Source organism: Castor canadensis, chromosome 11 (assembly GCF_047511655.1).
Source record: "Castor canadensis chromosome 11, mCasCan1.hap1v2, whole genome shotgun sequence".
Classification (NCBI taxonomy): domain Eukaryota; kingdom Metazoa; phylum Chordata; class Mammalia; order Rodentia; family Castoridae; genus Castor; species Castor canadensis.
In genome coordinates this window covers 53745179-53767190 of record NC_133396.1, presented here as the reverse complement: position 1 = coordinate 53767190, position 22012 = coordinate 53745179, and the positions used below count along the sequence as shown (strand labels likewise).

At 43.9% G+C, this 22012-nt stretch overlaps 1 protein-coding gene across 1 annotated transcript; it reads left to right on the top strand.

Moving 5' to 3' along the window:
* Positions 1–8499: 8499 nt before the first annotated feature.
* Gsg1l2 (GSG1 like 2) lies at positions 8500–21770 on the top strand. Its single transcript, XM_020178126.2, has 5 exons — positions 8500–8809; positions 14582–14629; positions 16057–16209; positions 17272–17383; positions 21518–21770. The coding sequence occupies exons 1-5, from the start codon at positions 8500–8502 to the stop codon at positions 21768–21770; spliced, it is 876 nt and encodes a 291-aa protein (XP_020033715.1).
* The last annotated feature ends 242 nt before the right edge of the window (positions 21771–22012 follow it).

Below are 22012 nucleotides of genomic sequence, written 5' to 3'. Positions count from 1 at the left end.
TCTCAACTCTCTCCTCTGGCAACCTGGAAAGCGGTGAACAGCAGTTACTCTTCCCAGGTTAACTCCCAGACTCTGAGCAGAGACCAGAGTTGTCCTCCCCAGTCCCCTGCTGCCTCTCCCACCCTTTCCTTCCTTTCCTTTCTTTGATGGCTCCATCAGGAACCACGCCCCATCACTGGACTCTCCATTCAACACCCGTCTTCAATTTTAGTGAGTTTTCCCTTTTCCAGGTTTCTTTCTCACTGCCTGTCCTACTGTGGACCACAGCAAAAGCCCCGACCAGGAAAGAAACTCCTTCCATCTGCTAACTGGGTGGACTCACTTGTTGATTTCTGGGGACGCTTGGAAGATACACAGGTGCACTGCTTCAAAGGCATGTCATAGACTATCAGTCAGCAGTGAAGGCATACCTGCTAGCTGATCATGTGTCCTAACCCTGTAGGACCACTGTGAGAAATTGCTCACCACCTTTCCCATAAAAATGGGCCAAAAATCATCCAAGTCCCCAAGGGACAGTCCACTGGGTTGTCTCCTCCAAAACTTTTAGGCCCTGGGTCTCAAGGAGGCAATTAAACCCAAAAGGCTAATTTTCTACTATAACAAGTTCTGGCCCCAATATAAATTGGACAATGATAACCATTGGGCCTGAACAAGACACTTTTGATTTCCAAATTCAATGTGATCTCAAAAACTTTCTCCAATGCTTTGACAAAGTTCTGAGGTCCAATACATACAGGCCTTCACTTATCTTTGCTCAAAACCTTTCCTCTGTCAGTCTTGTAATTCCTTCCAGATCCTCCTAAACAAAAAGCCTTCTAACATCAAATCACCAAATAAGCTTTCCCCTAAACAGTCTTTCACTGATTTTGACCCTGCAGAGGAGGCTCTATTAGCCAGCCTCCCAGCCTACTCTCCTTCCTCCAGCCGAGATCCCTTCTACTCCTCCAACCTGTCTTCAGCCTCCCATCCCTCTCTTCCCTCCCACACATGCAATCCCATAACCCTTCTGTACCTGCCTCTTCTTCAGACCCAGTCACCATTCTCCTACTCTGAGAAATGGCAGGGGTAGAAGGCTTTATCCACATTCATGTTCCTTTCTCTTTGCCTGACCTATCACAGATTAAAAAGCACCTCAGTTCCTTTGTGTCAGATCCCACCACCCCTCACAAGGAATTTCTTTATATCACCCAATCCTATAATCTAAACTGGCATGACATATGTTATGCTCTCCTCCACCCTCTCCCCTGAGGATAGGTACCATATCTGGGCAGCCACTCAAGCCCATGCAGACACACTCCACCAACAGGATGCTAACCATAATCCCATCAGAACAGTTGCTGTCCCCAGGGAAGATTCTAATTGGATCAAGCAGGTTTCCCAGAATTTAAGATGAAGGGAACAAATGATAACCTGTCTCTTAGCAGAAATGGACAAGTCTGCTCTAAAAGCAGTCAGCAATAAAAAGATTAAGAAAATTATTCAGGGACCAGACAAAAACCCGTCTGCCTTTTATCACCACTCAACAGAGATGATTAAATACACTCACTTAACTACTAAAACTATCAAAGGTCGATTTTACCTCCACCTTCATTTTAGCTCCCAGTCTGCCCCAGACATTCAAAATTAACTCCAAAACTTAGAGGATAGACTAGAAACATCCTGAGTGGACCTTATAAAGTCTGCCACAAGAATCTTTAACAACAGAAAAAAAAAAAAAAAAACTCAGGAGAGATCAGACCAAATCCCTGATGTTGGCAGAGGCTATTCAAAAGGGGCTCCAAAAAAGTCCACATAGTACACTTTGTATTCCCACCATCAAGGAGCAAAAGATTCCCCTGGGACCCTGTTTTAAATGTGACCAACATGACCACTGGACAAAAGCTTGCCCCAACTCCGGGCCGCCACTAGGGTCTTGCCCTCTATGTGGCCAAACAGGGCACTGGAAATCAAACTGTCCACAGCGGGGCCCATCCACCCACCCAAAGACAGCTGGTGCTCACCAGTCAATCACCCCTGACCCAGGACTGGCAAAACTTCTAGGCCTGGCAACAGAAGATTGATGAAACCTGGGAACCACAGCCCCCAACAAGATCATCACTGCCTTGAAACCCAGGGTAACTCTGTCAATATCAGGTAGCCCATCTCTTTCTATATAGACTTACTCAATTTTACCAGAACTTTCCAGACCCCTATTCTCTTCTCCTTTCTCTGCTGTGAGAGTTAATGGCAAGACGTTCATCCCGCTTGTTAATCCCCAGATATGGGACACCTCTTTTCTCATAGTTGCTACCTATGATGCCTATAAAAATTGCTCTTAACTCAAAACCTGTACATCCAGCAAACCCAATACTCCTTGGGAATACAAGGACTACAAGGTCTAAAACCCATCATCTCTCATCTACTCCAGGCAGAGATCCTCAGGCCCACAAACTCCCACCACAGTACCCCATCTTAGCTATAAAAATGGGACCCAACAGTTACCACTTAGTAGCAGATCTTCATCTTAATAACCAGGCAGTGGTCCCCATGCATCCTATCGTCCCCAGCATCTATACCCTTCTCACCGATATTCTACCCACCACTACTCATTTCTCTGTACTGGATCTCAAAGATGCCTTCTTCACCATGCCCTGGATACCTCCATCCAGGATCTGTTTTCCTTCATCTGGACAGATGCCAACACCCATGTTTCCACTGAACTAACCTGGACAGTTCTTCCTCAGAGCTTTTGAGACAGCCCCCAACTATTTGGCCAGGTCTTGGCCAATGACCTCACCTCTCTCTCTCTCTCTCTCACTCCCTCTCCCTCAGCAAACTCTTATAGTTCATAGATGACTTGCTCCTATGTAGCCCATCCTTGGACCTATCCCTCAAACATACTACACAACTCCTCAATTTCCTACATAGCAAGAGATATATAGTCACTCCTTCCAAGGCCCAAATATCAACTTCAAATGTCACTTACCTGGATCTCACCATTACCCCACATTTTAGGGCCATCCCATAATCTCATAAACAGATAATCTAAACTCTACCATGCCCCAACACAAAAAAGGACCTTTTGTCTTTTCCAGGCCTGGTTGGATATTTCCATCTGTGGATTCCCAATTTTGGCCTCCTTGTCAAGCCTCTCTACACAGCATCACAGGGTGCCCTTGAAGAACCCCTAAGCCAAACACAGACCATTCACCAGATTCAAGGAAGCTTTAATAAGGGCTCTAGCACTTGGACTCCCAGACCATTCCTCACCTTTTTGCCTATACCTACACATAAACCAAAACATCGCTTTGGGCCTTCTGTCTCAGGATTATGGCCACATACCCTGACCTGTCACATATCAAAACAATTAGACTCAACCACACAAGAATGGCCCCCTTGCCTAAAGGCCCTGGGGGCAGCAGCCCTCTTAACATCTGAGGCACAAAAATTTACACTAAACCACTATAAAACCATTCTTTCTACCTACAACCTTCAGGAACTCATTAGCCATCAGACTCTCTTAACCCTTCCCCCTACCCAAATTCAACAGCTTCATGCACTCTTTGCCTCAAATCCCCTTATCTCTTTTCAGTGATGCAAGGCCTTTAACCCTACCTCCATTTTCCCAAACCCCACAGCTAGGGAAGAGATTCCCCCCATCTAACCCATTCCTGTCTAGACCTTACAGAATCCCGTGAGCCTATATATGGGCTCCCTTACAAGGTGCCCCCTCCTGGTTTATAGATGGCAGTTCCTTTTAAAGACCCCCAACTGGCAGCAGGATATGCCACTATACATCCCACACACTACAAAAACCACTAGAAGCTATGGCCCTTCCCACACACACCAAATCTCAACAGGCAGAATCGACCACCCTGACTTGGGCATTAATTTTAGCCAAAGACAAAAAAAAAAAAAAAAAAATATATATATATATATATATATACATACAGATTCAAAATATGCCTATCACATTATACATTCCCATGCCCTCATTTGGCAAGAAAGGGGCTTCCTTACAACCAAGGGAACCCCCATCATTAATAGTCCACAAACCCACCAATTACTGGGGACTTTTAAATTGCCTAGAGAAGTAGCCATCATTCCTTATAAGGGTCACAGATTTCATCTTCCTCAGTAATTCTTGGGTGGACAGAGCAGCCAAGGCTGCCACCCAAAACATTTCACTGCCAAAAGCCCCCACAAAAGGATTACCCCTTACCACCCCTATACTCTCCATTTTTCCCACCTTCACCACCCCTCCCCACCCCCCACTACACAGCAACTGATCTTGCTGCTCTCATCAGGGCAGGGGGCACGCAGACCAATGGATGGTTTTTCCTTGATCACAAGATGGGCATTCCCCATGACATAGAATACGCCATCGTCTCATATCTCCATCGTCTATTTCATTCAGAATACAAGCCCTTAACACATGTGTCACAGGCTCACCTAACCTCCCCCTCTCTAGCTACTGCTCTTAAACAGATCACTCAGTCTTGCCTTATCTTTTTCCCAGGTGTCCCCCCAGGGGAATGTCAGACTCCCACCCTTCCCCATACAACAGGCATGAGGCAGTTTGCCGGGACAGATTGATTTCACCCACATGACCCCCGCCAACTGGCAAACCACGATAGTCATCTTTACAGGTTGACATTCCCCACTCTACAGAAAAGGCTAGAGATTACTAAGGTCCTCTTAATCCATATCATCCCTCAATTTGGGCTGTCCTCAGCTCTACAGTCAGACAACAGACCTGCTTTCATCTCGGCTGTCACCCAGAAGCTGTCTCAGGCACTTGGCATTAAATGGACCCTCCATATCCCACACAGGCCTCAGTCCTCAGGTAAGGTGGAGAGGGCCAATGCCCTCGTAAGACAGCAACTAACCAAACTATCTCTTGAACTTAAGCTTGCCTGGCCCTCCCTCTTGCCTATACCTCTCACCCACCTCAAACAGTTCAAGTCCCCTTCTTAACCTCCCTACCCTCAAGGGTCAGAACCTGAAAAGCTGTACAGATCATTCCACTCCTGGTTAGCCTAGGAATCTTGGTCTCCCTGGGGACTGGAATAGCAGGAATAACTACTTCTTCGCTATACTTGCAACAGCTCTCAAAAAGTTTCACCAACACCCTAGGTGATCTAAATCAATCCCTCTCCACTCTCCAAAACCAGCTTGACTCCTTGGCAGGAGTAGTCCTCTAAAACTGTCGAGCTCTTGCCCTCCTAAATGCTGAGAGGGGGAGAACACACCTATTCTTACAGGAAGAATGCTTCATTTATGTCAACCAGTCCCAGATCCTTCTTGATGCTGTTAAGAGACTCCAGGAATGTGCTGCCAATCTCTGACAACAAACAACAGAAATCTGGGAACAATGGTCCTCCTGGGCTAAGTGGATGTCATGGGTCTTCCCTCTGCTGGGACACTTTTTTTTTTTTCTCATTCTGCTGACTGTCAGACCTTGTCTCTTTCAAATACTTTCTCCCCTTGTTTCCTAGAGGCTCCAGGCTTTCATCCAGAGCACTACCCAAGAATAGATTAAACTCAATTCTGTTCTTGCAATAGGCCCACTACAGTCATCTAGAGCAAGGAGACTCTGCCAATAGCCCCTGCCCTTAAGAGACCTCAATGCCCCTCCTCAGCAGGAAGTAGCTAGACCAAATTTCATCATCCCTCTCCAAACAAACAAATATACATATATATGTATATGTATATATATATATATGTATATGTATATATATATGTATATGTATATGTATATATATATGTATATGTATATATATATATGGATATATATATATATATGGATATATACATATGCAGGAATGTTAGGGTTAACAGTGAGGACAGCTATGTTAGGACCAAAGCCCTTCCCTTCTTGCAGGTAACTTGCTGGAAACTCCCCACTGGACCCCAAAGACTGACAAAGGGATAGTTGTTAACTTTTATCTCTGGGTTGGTGCCAAGGAAAGTTGAGCAGACAGTCACCTAGCCACAACTTAACTTCCTTGGTTGCCCAACAACAGTATTCCTTAGTGATCTTCCTGGTACTTTCCCACTAGCCTCCTATATCTACTCCAAGCCTGTACGTGGCAATGGGCTCTAGGTCTCTTGCTGAAGACCCCTCCACAGTCTTTCTTTCCTGAATAAAGCCTGTGCTGATGCTGAGTTGCCTCTCTTCAGTCTAACAGTCACCTGACCATAACTACCTGGGATGGTATCTATCTCTTTCTGCTGCCTTGCAGGGTGAGCTTCTACTCTTCATCTCTGTCTGGCCTTACCCCCACCTCTCCCTGGCCAGCTCCCAATATCCTCTTACAACTTTTCCTAGCCTCCCAAATTAGTGACCCAAACTGGAAGGTGTCACCAAGAGGCAAGAACATGTTTCCATTCAGTAGTTTTTCCTTCCTTCCTTCCTTTCCTTTTTTTCCTCCTTCTTTCCTTTTTTTTTCCACTTAAATCAAACCATAGCTCATCTTGGTTAACCTATCTGATGGAGTGAATTCTGAACAGCTGGGAAAAACAGGTGGGTGACACTTAATAGAAATTCCTAGAAATCTTAGAGTCCACACAGCTAGATTTCAGACCTTAGTAGTAAAATGCCCAATGTGAGCAAAAAGCCACAAAGTGGACTCATGCAATGATGTGATCCCTGAAATCAATGTAGTCTCTGTAGGCAGAGAGAAGGATGAAGTGACAGGAAGGGAGGAAAGTCCTCAAGTGATGGGGTCTGGTCAGGTGGGCGTGGCTACAAAGCTGTTCTGTAACTTCACATTAAAGACGAGCACCCAGGTTGCATGCTGGGAAAGAAAATACCTGCTTTGTAAGAATATTCTAACTCATCTCTTTGGGCATTTCCTCAAAAGCATTCTTTTTTTCTGAAAGGACATGGGTTGGGGCTGCACATGAATTCCCTGCCCGTTGGGTGGATGCCATCTAGTGACAGAACATGGTAAAGCTTCTTTCCATGGCGGGGCAGCCAATCAGACACAAATGCCCACCATTTGTAAGGCTGGTGAGAACACAGAGCACAGGTCCTCAGGCTTCATCATCAGGAAAGTACAGATGGAGTGAGAGTAACCTAAAGGTCACTCCCCAGGCAGGCTTCCACCTAGGGGTCCACAGGAGCTTTCTTGCATGTACTCAAGAGCCTGCATCTGCATTCTGTCATACAGGTCCTTCCTGCTCTCACGCCAGCCTTTCCTGACTTCAGGCTTATTACATTGCTTGTTTAGCTTTTTAACTTTCTTGGAGTTTCTGCCTTTCGTTTTCCCATCCTCATAGCATTTGTTGTTTTAATTCCTGAGGTCGAAATAAAAGGCAACAAAAGCAAACCCTCTGGGATGTTCCATTTGCCTCCCCAACTCTATCCCAGAGATGGCCACCAAGACAATGTCACACCTTACCTTCCCATGCACCCAAGAAGCTCCTTAAAGATCTACAATATCAGTGTTCCTGCCATTGGTCCCTCTGGTGAGGGCATCAGGGATGACAGTGAGGGCTCTGTCTGCCAGCTTTTGAGACCCAAGGATTTTTGCCCTCCAAATCGATACATACCACACTCCCCATTCTGCACAGTGCTTAGGTTCTGAGGCCTGTAGCTGCCATCTCTCAGTCCCTGGAACAAGCAGCTGTCCTCTGCAGTCCATGTCTCCACAGACTGGGCAAAAAAATAAGGCTGAGTCCTCAGGATTCCTTGTTTCTGAAATTCAACACTGAGGAACCTGCTCAAAGACAAGGGTGGAACAGACTCACCCAGACACCCACTCATGCCCCGGCCCTCATTCAAAACCACCATCCTCTACAACAGCCAAATGATAAAAGCAACCCAAGTATCCATTGATGGTAAATGGATAGGCAAAATGCAATATAATAAACACAATGGAATATTATTCTGCCAGAAAAAGTTTCTGATGCATGTTACAACATGGTGAACCTTGAGGATGTTACGCTACATGAAATAAGTCAGACACAAAAGAACAAATACTGTATGATTCCACTTTTATGAAGTCCCAGAGTAGCCAAATTCACAGAGACAGAAAGGGGAACAATGGCTGCGAGAGGCTGGGAAGAGAGGTTGTAGGGAGTTGTTCTTTAATGGGTATGAAGATTCCATTTTGCAAGATCAGAAGAGTCCTGGAGATAGAGGGCAGATTGCACAGCAGTGTGGATTTTCTTAATGTCACAGAACAATACACTTAGTGGTTAAGATGGTAAATTTTATGTTATGTGCATTTTATCAGAAATTTTTTAAATGACTCAATACCCTCCTGCACATCTCCATCCTCAGGAGGGCTGAGGGCCCGACACTCTTGACTGGACCATGTGACAGTTCTGCCTTTTCAGGCTGCAGTGCTCACACGGATGCAGCACACTGGAGCACTCTCAGGTCCCCCTGGGGACATGAGAAGGACAAGTCAGGATGCCAGATGGCAGGGCTGGACAGTGGACCCTGTGATGCAGTAGGGAGGAGCACCAGCCCCCACTATTCATACTGCCACCACAGAACCTCATTCAGCCATGGACAGAGCCAAGAGGCAGCGGGCCCTGACCCTTCTTCCCATCTGCCTGGCCCTTGCCTTCTCCCTCACTGCTCTGGGTAGTAGCCACTGGTGTGAGGGGACCCGGCGGATGACAAAGCCACTTTGCCAAGACCCGCTGGGAGGGCTGAACTGCATTCACTTCAGCCAGGCCAAAGGCAGCAGTGGCAGGGAGGATGATGGGAACCAGGCTGTCCAGTACATTTGGGAGATGGGAGACGACAAGTTCATCCAGCGCAGGTTCCACGTGGGGCTCTGGCAGTCCTGCGAGGAGAGCCTCAACAGCACAGGTGAGTGCAGCCCACAAGTCCCTGGAATGACAGGTGCAGGGTGGTGGCCATGAGCAGAACTCTGGAGCTGAACTACTTGGGTTTGAATCCCTGCTCTGCCAGTCTGTCTGTGTCTCCATGAGCAAGTCCCTTCACCTCTGAGCCTCCATTTTCTCATCCACAAAATGGGACCCATAGCAGTGCTTATCTCATAAGAGTTAGTGTACAGATTGAAAGACTAGATTTATATGACACACCTGTGACAGTGCCTGACACATTGTGTTTATTAAACATTAGTTTTTGGCATTTGTCATTGTCACCCAGTCCTTAGAGAATCAAAGGGATGCCTCTTAACCATAAGCTGTAGTCCTGATATTTCTCCTGTACCCTTAAGGGTTCTCAGAATGGAAGGGTCTCTTTAAAAAATAGGCTTTTACCATCACTGAATCATGCCTACTACAAGCATGACCCTTAAGAGGGAAGATCTTTATCTCAGGTGATCCTTGAAATAACGCTGCAAAGTGTATATTATTTCCTCAGCTTATAAAAAGGGAAACTGAGGCTCAGAGAGTTTCAATTTGCATAGCGGGTAAGCCCATTTCATCTTCTACCATATTATTCAGCCTCAATTCATCAACATCTTCTGAATTTCTGTTGGTTTGGGGAAGGGAGTGATGAAGAAAGAGAAAAGGGAAGGAAAGGGTTAGTATTTGGAGCACACCTTTCAGACAAGAATGTTTTTACCTCACAAAGAACTGGAAAGAGAGGAATTCAATTCCTCAATATTAGGTAGGCTCACACTTAGGGCCAGGAAAACCCCAGTGGTGGAAAGGGGAGGATTCCTCCACCAGTCCCCACCTTTTTTTTTTCTGATCTCAGGCTTATTACATTTCTTGTACAGCTTTTTATTTTTCCAGGAGTTTCTAATTGTCTTTTGTCTTCCCATCCTCATGGCATTTTTCACATTATTCCTAAGGCCTAAGTAAAAGGTGACAAGAACAAACCATCAGAGACACTACATACCCCTGTTTACAATCCCACTCCAAGGGTAGCCACCAAGGAGCAATGCTCGGCATTACCCCCCACACATATCCAGGCCAGAGTGTGATGTTTACCTTAAGCGTGATGCGTACCTAGCAGCAGTGCCAGGAGCTAAGACTACTGGAGGAGTCTCCCAACTCCTCTTTTCTTGGGAACTGTTATCTTTCTATAAGTCCACTCTATCTTAATGGGCAGATACAGGGGGCTCATGATCTTATGTCCTTGATGGTTCCCAAGATAGTACTGGATTTTTTATTTGGAAACTATAGACACCATAAGCATAGGCAAATTGAGGACTTCCACTCCTTTTCTGAGTTCCCATCATGAGGACTACCTGGTTCTATTTCCACACCAGGCAGCAATGGTCACACCAATTATCAAATACTGGTATGAATCAGAATCACCCTGGGAGTTTGGGGAAAATCCAGGTACTGTTCCTTAGTGGTTCCAATTCGATAGGTCTGGGGTGGGATTTAGAAACCTACATTCCTTTTTTAAGTTTTAACCAAGCTAGTATTTACACATAGATAAGAGAACAATTCATTTTGAAAGAATAATCCCTGTCCCTTCCCGTCCATAACTTAGTCCTACCCTTCAGAAGAAACCCCTTTTCACTTACTGGGTTTTTTTCCTGGTATTTGTTTTCATGTTTCCAAAAAACATGCGGCATTGCCTGGTGTTGTCTATCATTTAGGTGTTATCTATTCACTTCCTGATACAATAACTAGGATTTAGCTCTTGCACCACAACATCCCACATAAACTCTGCCATCTTTCTAATCAAGTGACATTGCTGTTTTATTTAAATCAATAAACCAATAATTTATTTTTGACTACATAAATATTGTTCTTTATAGCACTGAAGAGGGTACTGTGATTACATTTATTATTTTGGACAGTTCTTTGCTTTACTTGGAGTTTTTCATTGCCTTTCTTTTCCCATTCTCACAGCATTAGTATTTTTACTCTGTTCAACTCTGTCCTGTCTAAATATGCTCCTCTGGTGATTATGACATGCATGAAAATAAGAGAAGCATGTTCCAGGGCACAGAAAAGCCCATGGGAAAGAAAATAGTCAGCACAGCATGGAACAAATTCACCAACAACCATGTCCATGTCAGGCCCAGGGTTAGGTGAAGAGGAAGATGCAATGGTGAGTGAGCCACAGTGGGAGTGAATGACCAGTGGGAAAGATCCAAGAGACAAAACCAGGAAGAAGCTGATCATGGTGATAATGAAGGCTCATCTGTGGTATAGTGGTGGCAACATGGGTTGTTTATAGTTCTGGGCATGGGGAAGGTCAGTAAGACTGATTTTAATAGATGGAGATAATAGATAGATAAGGGTGATAATGTGCCAGGCATACAGAGCTGATGGAGCTCAGGTCTGGACAGCACAGCTTAGGCACCTGCACTACAACACAAGGCATAGGACCAGGAGAGGCCTTGTTACAGAAAAACATACACATGACTCTTCCATGTCACCTGAGGCAACTTCTCTCCTGCAGCATAAGGTCAATGTTAATTTGGCATGAGGAACTGAACAAGGCAATGTTCCCTAGAATGAAAAGATCTAATTGGAGAAAAATGACAAAACATTGACATTGCTATTTGTAATGTCAGTGGGAGGAGGGACCTCAGTAGAAGCTGGACTGAGGACAGAGTTAAAAAATTAGACAGATGGGAGATATTTCCTCAGTAACCAAGGAAGTGGGAGGACCTGAGGAAATAGTAGAACTGGACCTTTGTGGGGACTGGAAGCAGCTGTCAGTTGGCCACCTGTATATTGTGTGGCGTGTGTCTTCCATAGTCACAGAAATATCAGACAGGTAGAGGGGATAAACTGTTCTAAAGACTTGATTTTAAAAGTTTGTTACCCAGTTTGCGGTGTGTGTGTGTGTGTGTGTGTGTGTGTGTGTGTGTGTGTGTGTATGTGTTTCCTTCTCAGCTTAAAATGAGCTGGACGCATAATTAAGAGACTGTGTGAGGCTCTTCAGTTTCCTTCCCCTAAATGAAGTCCCCCTAGGCACTTCTGCCAACCCACCAGTGTACACACACAGAGACACACACTTTACCTTCACCTGATCACAACACTGAAGGGTTTTTCCTCCATCATCAGGGACCCGTGCACTCTAAGGAAGGCTGGTATTCTTAATGATTCAAGCACAACACAGAGCAAAAGTAAAAGAGGTATTTCTTGACCCCATCTCAATTTATGGACAACTCCATTCTTGATGTAAAGAAGGAAAAAGTCCTTACTAAGTGACTTACTTGTTAAGATTACTAAACATGACTCCACAGAGATGTCTTTCCTGATGCTCTTTGTGAAAATTAACAAAAAGAGTTTTGATAGGTAGATAAATTTGAAAACTATTATTCAATTTATTGTTTGAAAACTATTGTGCCATTTTCTTCCTGGAAATTCACAATGCCCATATCAAAATCTCCAAAATTTCTGAGAAGTCCCACAATAAAGAAACTTGTTTAAAATTCATCAACCATAGGGAAAAAATATGGATTAACTAACATTTTGTAAGTGTTTGGTGGAGAACACTTTGGAAAAAGCTGGCCTAGGGCAACAGAGTCATGGCCTAGAACAAGTGTCTGCTTGGAGATTGCACAGTTAGATAACTGGCAGAACTGGATGAGGAACTCAAATGTCTGAACTCTTCACCCTGACTTTTCCAGGTACCCAACAGTGCACAAAACTTCACTGAAGATAGCAACTCTGATAAGTGTCTATGAATCATTTTGTACCTATCAATCTAAAAATCCTTTTCTCACATTTTACACATTTGTTAGTATAATAACATCATCAGGGTCTCTAAATAGCATCACTCTATTAAGAAGCAAGACATCTTCCCCAGAATACCCTTTTCACCTCTTCTCAAAGTAATGTCATCACCTCTATGTGTTGTCACTGAAGCAAAAAGTGAACAATTAAATTTTTACTTGATAGAATACAAATTTATTGGCAGATAAATCTAAAGGTATGTATTAGAAGTTATAAATTCAAGTGCCTTATAGAAGGTGGTAACAAAAGAAACTAAAACAACTAGGATGGCTGATGACCTCAGTTAAAAGGAGCAAGCAGTCTCTCGTTCTGCTTAGCTTTGTGGTCATGTGCCCTGGGGATCCCAGTATGACCAGATCCTCTGAGTTTTCAAAGGAAGTGAGATATTTGAATTTTATGGTAAATTTTCTCAATTTTAAAATTTCTTTAGAATATTACATGTGCCCAAGAAAGCATGCTTGTAGCAGAATGCAGTCAGGGATCCCAGCTAGAGAATGTGTCACACAGGCATTTGTTATTTAGTCTAATTGGTTACAAGTGCTTGGGCAGTTTAGGGCACAAGGAAAAAGGAAGTTAGGACTGGAGGAAAATGGGAAGGAGCCCAAAGAGTACTGTGGAGAGACAGTCAGGAGGCAGGGTGAGCTCAGGGGATTTGGGCCAGCCGTAAGGACTCCAGTCTGGGGAGGGCAAGCCTCAGCCCTACCCAAGTCCAGGTAAGTGGCTTCTGGATGTCCTTGTGCCTCAGCTCTGCTGTCCCCCAGGGCCTCACTGGGCATTTTCCTTCTGAGTCAGTTCTATCTCCCTGCAAGCTGGGACTCTGGGAAGCCCTTACCTGGAGAGCTATTTCAGGACACCCTCTGCACATGCCACCGCCAATAGTTCTGCTCTTTCTTCTCAGAGCCTAGAATGCCTTTAAAGGATTCCACATTCTGAAAAAATTTGAGATGAAAATTCCTGATCAAGGCACTCCTTCAATGTTCTCTTTGGCAAGTCCATTAATCATCAGGATGTGTCGATTTCAGATTCTATGCCATTTTGCTAAACTCAGAAAGTGCAAGGAAAGGGACCTGGGCACCCCAATAAGGGTTTCCCCGGGGGAGAGAAGCATGTAGGGATGGCAGAGTCAAGCCCCTAGGACTTGACTACCATTAGAGCTGGCTTGCTGTGCCGCTTGGCTGCTGAAGCTTTGCCAAGTTATGTAACACCCGCCTCTCTGGCTTCATGGGATTTATAAAGATTTTTCCTTAATCCTGCTGGCTTTATCCAAAAGGAACACCATTTCTGAGGATTCACATTAATCAACTGGTCACTACAGTCTGATTCTCTGGGCCTCAACTACACTCACCCTTCTAAGCTATTTTGATTTCTTTAAATCTGCCTGGCTGGCCTCTGCTCCCTCTGTGCCCTGCTCCGGACCTCTCCCTTATTCCTGTTGGAAAAAGCAACTCTCCTCAGACAACAGAGAGACCCACTGGTCTAAGGCTTGCCGGGTCAGTTTATATGAGCTAAGTTATGCTGCAATAACAAAGAAATCCTCAAGATTCCAGTGGCTTAAGCCAACATATTTATTTCTGGTTCATTCCATACGTACTGTTTAGGTTAGCAAGCAGTCTTTCCTCACTGTAGGCATTCAAAGACCAGAGGAGAAGTCATCGTGCCATGTGCTTCTGTGATCACAGAGGGAAGAGAAGAACGGGATGGACAATGTGTGGGTTCTTAAAGCCCGAGCAGAAATGACCCAATGACCCACTCATTTTCTGTTTCCCAGTTTACTGGCCACAGAGGGTCACATGTCCTGAGTTCAGTGTCACAGAGAGGGACACCACATGTCTGTGAGCACTGAAGTAGTCATCTACCATCCTAATTCCTCAAAGTGAGCTGTGATACAGTTAAGGGGCTTGAAACACCATTTTCCCTAAGTATCAATTTAACTATAGGCTGCTTTCTCTTTATTTTTTAGATGAGCAGTGTAGGAGTTTCTGGAGTATAATACCGACTGAGGAACAAGGTAAGTAATTAACCTTATGCTCTGCACACCAGCACTTCTTATAATTTGGACAAGTTTTTACTATTTCATGAGAAGTGGGAGAAAAAACGAAACAGTTATGTATGGTTTTGCCATAAGGTCAAGTCCAAAAGCCAGAAATCACAGCTCCATTCATGTGCCTTAACCCTGGGGGCTGCAAAATGTTAAACAGGCAGCTTTGAGAGGAGGAGAGGAAGCCCTGACTGGCAGTCTCTGGAGATTTCCATGGTGTAAATATTCCTATCATGGCCAATTTCAATCCTAGTAAAATGACAGCAGACTTGGGAAGAGATGAACTCTGAAGTACCACTCCCCATTTTCTTCTCTATGTCACTCATTAAAGTGATAATACTTTCCTACTATCTGTTCTCCCAGCTGGAATAGAGGTTCTGGGAAAGCATGGACTGGATCACATTTGTCATTCGTTGCTATATCCCGTGACCTAACTTGCCTTACAGTAGGGCTTTTACAGGTATATGTTTCCCTTCCCATTTTCTTTACCCACTCCACATCTATACAGTTCCTTAAAGCCACAAGCTGGGTCCCATCCGGAGGGAGAACAAGCAGGAACAAATAGGGTTTAGTACAAATGAGCCCTGGACAAGGCTCTTCAAACTCCCAGAATTTTTTGCCCTTGTGTTTGTTTGCAAATCTTCTTTAAAAAGGCTGAGGCAATGTCTTCTGCTGGAATCAAAGCAGCACATCAATCTTTGAGATCTCTAATATCTCTCATGTCATCACACTGCAGTTTTGCTTAGATTGTTCCTTTCTCAGCTATGGGCAATCTTGACAGCAATCTCCTAGGAGTCCAGCTTATTTACCAACCTTCTAAGATTCAACAGAGGCATCTGTGGTTTTCACACAAATATGTTTGCTTTTTGTGATTTGTTTCACAAGTCCCTGTAGCTTGGATATGACTTAGATGTGTCTGCCAGGACCCCTGTGTGGTGATGCTGGGAGGTGGTGAGGAGCCTTTAGACATGGGGACTAGTCAGGAGTGCTAAGGTTATTGGAGTCACTATCCACCAAAAAGATTATGTAGTGTACATGTGTGGACTCTGAGTTAGTTCTTATAGCAAGGTTGTTATGAAAGAGAAAGCCCGGCCCTCCCCATCTCTCTCTAGCCTCCTATCTCACCATGTGATCTCTCCCTCTCATGTGTACTCCTACATTGATGTAATGCAGCCAAAGAGGCCTTTGCAAGAACAGAGCCATGCTGTTTGGACTGTCAGTATCCAAAACTGTGAGCCCATCAAACCTTTTATTCTTTGTAAAGTACCTGCCTTCCAGTATTTCATTATAGTAACAGAAAATAAACTATACAGAAGTGAATTAAATCAAAGAATTGAACTGTCCAGTGCTTCTGAGTTGTAAATGCCCACCCTTTCTGTCCTCCCTTCCTCTTGCAGGTGTTTTGTGGCTTTCCATTGGGGCTGAGGTCCTGGATATCTTTCTGATGCTGACAAGTGCCCTCTTTCTGGGTTCCAGAGTGAGTTTTCACAGCTCTGGATTCAACTGGCTCAAGGTGGATGCCTCAGTAGCCATTCTCATGGTGCTCGCAGGTATTTTCCAGCAGCATCACAAGAACAGTCAAATTCATCACAGTCTGCCTCAGAGGAGACACAATGCTTCAGACTGGAGTACTCTTGCCAAAGAATAGGCTGGGTCTCTCCTGTCAGTAGCTAGTTCATCAAGACATCTGGTTCCCTGGAGACGTCACTGAATCAATCCCATTGGGTGGAAGCAATGTTGTTTTGGGTAACTGATGAAAAAATTGAGCACAGGCACAGATAGCAAATTCTACCAATTTGTCTTTGTCACAACTAGGAAGGAGGGTACACTAAGTCTGAGAACAGAAATGGCCTCCATTAGTTCAGTGGTTAGGCATAAGTTCATGGAGGAATCCTGCCAGGCTCAGATCTCTGTTATTAAATGGCTGTGTGACCCAGGGCAAGTTACTTAACTTCTCTAAGTCAGCAGTCACAGCTAGGCTATCATGATAACTAAATAGGAGTGTGCCTACCTAATAAGTACTGAGTGAGTGGTAACTTATTAAAAATTATTGTCCAAGATTAATGTTAATGTCCATAAAAAGCACTCACCTTCTTTAGTTTTATATTTTCCAAACAGAGCTTTTTCAAGCAACTTTTAAAGCAGTTTAACTCATTGTCCTAAGTCCCTTAAGTGGTTCTTCCCTCCAAGAAAGAGTCCTGAACACAGACTTCCTCCAGTTCTCCAGCTGAATACACAAAGCTAAATTAATCATGTATCAGTGCAATTTGTATATCACGTCTGTGCCCGATAACTATAACACACCTTTCCCAAGTCTTATCATCAGCAAACAGGAAGATAAAATCCAGTTTCTGGATAGCAAAGAATCGGGCTGTGGACACATGGAGACATAGGTCCTGGCATACGGCACGGTCTCCGTGATTGTGATTACACCTCTTGCTGGATGTCTCATCAGTTTCGCTGTGGGTGGAATGGTTAAGGATGCATAGGTCAGACGCATGATAAGGACCTTAGGGATGCTAGAGAGAGCCGAGCATCAACGCTTGCGGGTAGAGGGGCTCTTCTGTTGTGCTGTGCTCTCATCTGTGGCTCACAAAGCTTTCCTTGTGCAGGGCTCCTAGGCATGGTGGCCCACATCATGTACACAACTATTTTTCAAATCACTGTGAACCTTGGACCAGAAGATTGGCGGCCTCAGACGTGGGACTATGGCTGGTCATATTGGTAAGTTGCTTGGCCATGGTGCTCAAAGCCCTGGCACACAAGCAGAGATGCATATGGGTTTTGTAGGGTGCTTGGCATTGGCCATAATGCTGATAGCTGATGCCCCTGTGGCTTGGGTTAGTTCTGTAACCTTTCTGTGGCCAGGTTCCTCATCTGTAAAGTGAGGGCACTTGCCTCTGCTGTTTTTATAGGTATTTAAAGAGGCTATGTTTATAAAATGCTTGGCACATAGTAAAGTCCTCAAGAAACAGAGACACTCATTATAGTCTTAAACACAGGTTGGGGTGAACTGTCCTGAGCTGTAACTCTTAATACTTACTTCACCAAGAGGAGACCCAGACCTAGTTTCTATCAGAAAGATAAGGCCACAATATAGAAGTTCTCTTTCCAGCAGAAAGACCTGGCCATGTCTTACAAGACTTCAGATGCTCTGTTTGACATGAACCTCCAAAGTATATTGTATCTTTTTAAGTCATTTTTGTGATTATTGGGGTTTGAACTCAGGGCCTTATGCTTGCTAGGCAAGCTCTATACTACTTGAGCCACATCTCCAGCCCTGTATTGTATCTTAAAACAGATGTGTATATGCTTACATTCTCATCCTACATGATAATCTCATGTTACATGAAAGTTTTCACATTCAGAATGTGTTAATCCCTGGCAAAATGGAGCCAAAGAAAGCCAGGAAGGGAGAACTCACGTTCACAATTTGCCTGATAACAGGAACTAGCCTCAAGAATTTTTCCAAACCATAGTTTGCTATGAGTCACACCAGAACACTAGAGGCACAAGGACAGTTAAACACTTAAACAAGAACACTTGCCTGACTCATTATCTAACAAGCAGACCCTAACTCCAAGATTACAAATCTTACCTAGCAACTACTGACACTAGCCAATCACAGCTTGACAGCTCCCCTAAACTATCACCGGCATCAATGAACTTTCTTTCAAAACAAAGAGAAACAGCTATTTCTCTTTCCCAGTAACACTCCAACATTTTTCTTTGTTCTTCAGCTATATTGTCTTTCTTTGTTCTTGTCCATCCTGGTCTGTACATGTGTCCTGGATTGCAATCTTATTCTATGTTTCTCCCAAATCAAACCTTTTACATGGAGAGTTGTCTTTATATTTTAATGTTGGCAATAACCTTCCTCTTTGTAAAATACATTACACTTTCAGGGCTCACTTCCTCATTCTACCATTCTGAGATTTGGTGAACACATCTGTGTTGCTGTGATCCTTTCACTTCATGATTTATTGCATTTTAAACTCTGAGTTTTTTTGTCTTCCCAGTCTGAAGATGATTTTTTTTTTACAAATACTTCTTTGTACACCATTCCTTCTGCCTATTTGTCACTTTGACAATTTCCCTCTGAACTAGTGCCTTTGATTCTGAGGGAATATGGCAGAAGCTGCACATAGTTGAGAGATCAATAACTTTATTCCTTCCATATCTGGAAAGGTATTTATCCAATGATCTATTCTTGATCATTTGTCAGAGTGCAGAATTCTTTGTTGAAATCAGTTTCCCTTAGAAATTTGAAGAAACAGCTCTATTGTCCTACAGAATCTATTGTTACTGTCTATGGTTCAACACCACTTTGATTCTTGTGCCTGTGTAGGTGGCCTTTTGTTTTCTTTTGAAATGTTAGGATGATGTTCTTTGCTGGGTATTTTCTTTTCAGAACATTTATCCTTCTTTCCTGGGCTTGGTGGGCCCCTAGATCTGAATATTTATGTCCTAGAAGTCTGGGGATTTTTGTTGTATTATTTCTTTGATTATTTCCTCTCCTCAGTTTTCTGTACTTTTGGGACTCTTAGTAGTTAGGGATTAATTAGGTCTCAGTTAATTGTCTAAATGTCTTATTGCTTTCCTTATGTTTTCTATCTCTTTTGGTTATACTTACTGAAAAATTTTCTCTGCTTATCTTCCAACTTTTTATTGAATTCTTATTTTGGATCTCATATTAATTCCTAACAGCTCTTCCTTGTTTTAGTTTTTCCTTTTTCCAGTATCCTGACTTTGCTTCACGTATGCAGCACTTTCTCATATTCCTCTGGAGATATTAACCAAGTTATTTTCTTTATCTTGCTGTTTTTTTGTTTCTTGAGTTATCCGTCTCCTTTAGAGTTCTTTTTCCCCCCCTATTTGTTATTAGGCCTTCCCCTCAGATGGTGTCCTTAATTGTCAAGTCATATATGTAAATGATTAGAAACTCTGGAACAGAATTGGAACTTATCTACTGGTAGGTTTTTCATATATGGTTGGGCATGGAGCCATCTATTTTATCTGGGAATTCTACCCTATAAAAAACATTCACATGTACCAGTTTGTAGAGTTTCCTTCTCTGCAATCACTCCATGTCTTCAAAGGGGAATCCCACAATATCTACAAGAAGTGGGGTAGTGTGCCTGGCTGATGGTTTCAGAGATTAGGTATGAGAAAGGGGCTGGAGAGCTTCACAGTCCACATGCAACTTTTCATTCAAGTCCCTGTTTTAAATCAGCTTTTCCCTGCCTTCCATAGGTCCTGTTTTCGCTGAATCTGCAGTCTTTGTCTCCGTGTGCCTTCTCCAGAAAATAAGTCTATGCTCTCTCCTAGGCAAAGGCTGGAAAGCAGGGGAGAGTGTGGTATGGAAGAGACTTGGGGGCCAGCCATCGCAGAGAGTTTTACCCAATTTCCTGATTATTTTGTGTTGTATTTGTGCCTTAAAGTGCTGGCCCCTCAAGGATTTCCTCAGTGCCTCCCCTGCAGAGACTTCGTGTGTAGTTGTCTCCCTCTGTTAGCCCTTCCCCAACTGCCTTCCATCTTCTCACAGTAACTCACCAATTCTCTTAGCCCTGTGTGTTCACACCAGTGCACTAGGAGCTCTTGAAGTCAGCCTTCCATTTATACCCAGAAGTCCCTATACCTTCCCTTTTTTGCAGCATATTATCAGATGTGGGGTTTCAGCAGCAAATCTGTTGGCCGTTAATCATAAGACACTCAGCTGAATAATCCTCCTCTTATCCTAAATTTTGCCTAACAGCACAATACAACATTCCCCATGGATAAAGAGAGCTTTTCCTCAAAATCTTTTCCCACTGCCAGGGTTTATCTTCAATTATTTTTCCTATTCCTGACCCCATTTAAACTAGAATAATGAAAACCCACTAATGAAAACATTAAGCAAGGCCAGGCCCCACCCTGAGTCCTGAGGGATTTCCCTGGTTAGCCAAGTTCACAGCATCAGGAGGCAGTAGAGCCCAGTGAGGGAGCCAGATGTCTCTGAGGATGCAGCACCTAAGCCAAACCCAGTTTGTCCCAGTTTCTACATGGTGACTGCAGACAAGCTATCTAACTGCTTTGTGCCTCTGCTTCCTCATCTATAAAACAGGAATTATTATAGTGCCCCCTTCAGGGGATTGCTGTGAGATTACATTAGATAACTCAGTGTTCAATACAACATCTGGCACGTAACAATATTAGCTATTATTCTTATCCATCCAGAAGTACGTCTGTTTAGCCCTACATGTGAGTGTCTTCTCTAATTTGGTTGCTTATCCATCATACACCTTTTCTCTTTATCTCATAATTAGTACAAACATTTAACATCCTTTGGTATAAAACAGATGCTAATATCCATGTTCCCAATCCAGTGTTAAGTTCTACAAACAATGAAAATTATTGACCCTCATCCTAGAGGGCAACAGGCTTCCAGCATGGACAGGGATATAACAACAGCAAAGATTAACACCAGTGTTTCAGATTACAACAACAACAACAACAAGTAGCATTAGAGGTAGCAGGTACTAACTACTTCTCATAAGTTAACTCACTGAAGTCCTAGAAATAGCCCAGTGTGACAGCATTGACATTATTCCAGTTTTACAGGTAAGGAGACTGATATAAACAGGTAAACTAACCAATTCAAGGTCACAGAGACAACAGGAGACAGAGTGTTAGTGCAAACCCAGCACAATGACTTCTCAACCACAGGACTAGAACACATTGACTGTTCCTGGGATTTATGATGCAAACTGCAGGTCCTCATTGCATGGAACCCTGAGCTGGCTTTCACCAGAGTGATCCCACCAAGTAGCCCTGTAATCCCTGTTCTAGGACTTCCCTAACTGTGCCTTTTGTTAGCAGCCTTGCCTGGGGTTCTTTCGCCCTCTGCATGGCTGTGTCGGTCGTGGCCATGAGCAGATACACAACAGCCCACCTGGAATACACAGAGGAGCAGAGAGCACAGAAGGGCAGGCAGTACTCTCAGGACTGTTCTCCAGAACTTGATGCTTCAAAGAAGGTTTGGCAAACCAGAGCTGTTCCCATTCCTACAGGACATGCCCTTGTTAATGTTTTGGGGCACCCAGGTGCCCCAGGCAAGGTGTCTGTGTGCTAGGCCATGTGCACCTAAGCCAGGCACTGGTACCCACATTGAACATCTCTGTAGTGGGCTTCAAAAGACTGTGGCATGGGGCTGGTGGACTGGTTCAAGTGGTAGAGCACCTGCCTACACTAAGGCCTTGAATTTATGTCCCATTACTGCCAAAAAAAAAAAAAAAAAAGAAGAAGGAAATTTGAGCTGACAGAATGGCTCAAGTGATAGAGTGCCTGCTGTTTAGGAAGTGTGAGGCCCCGAGT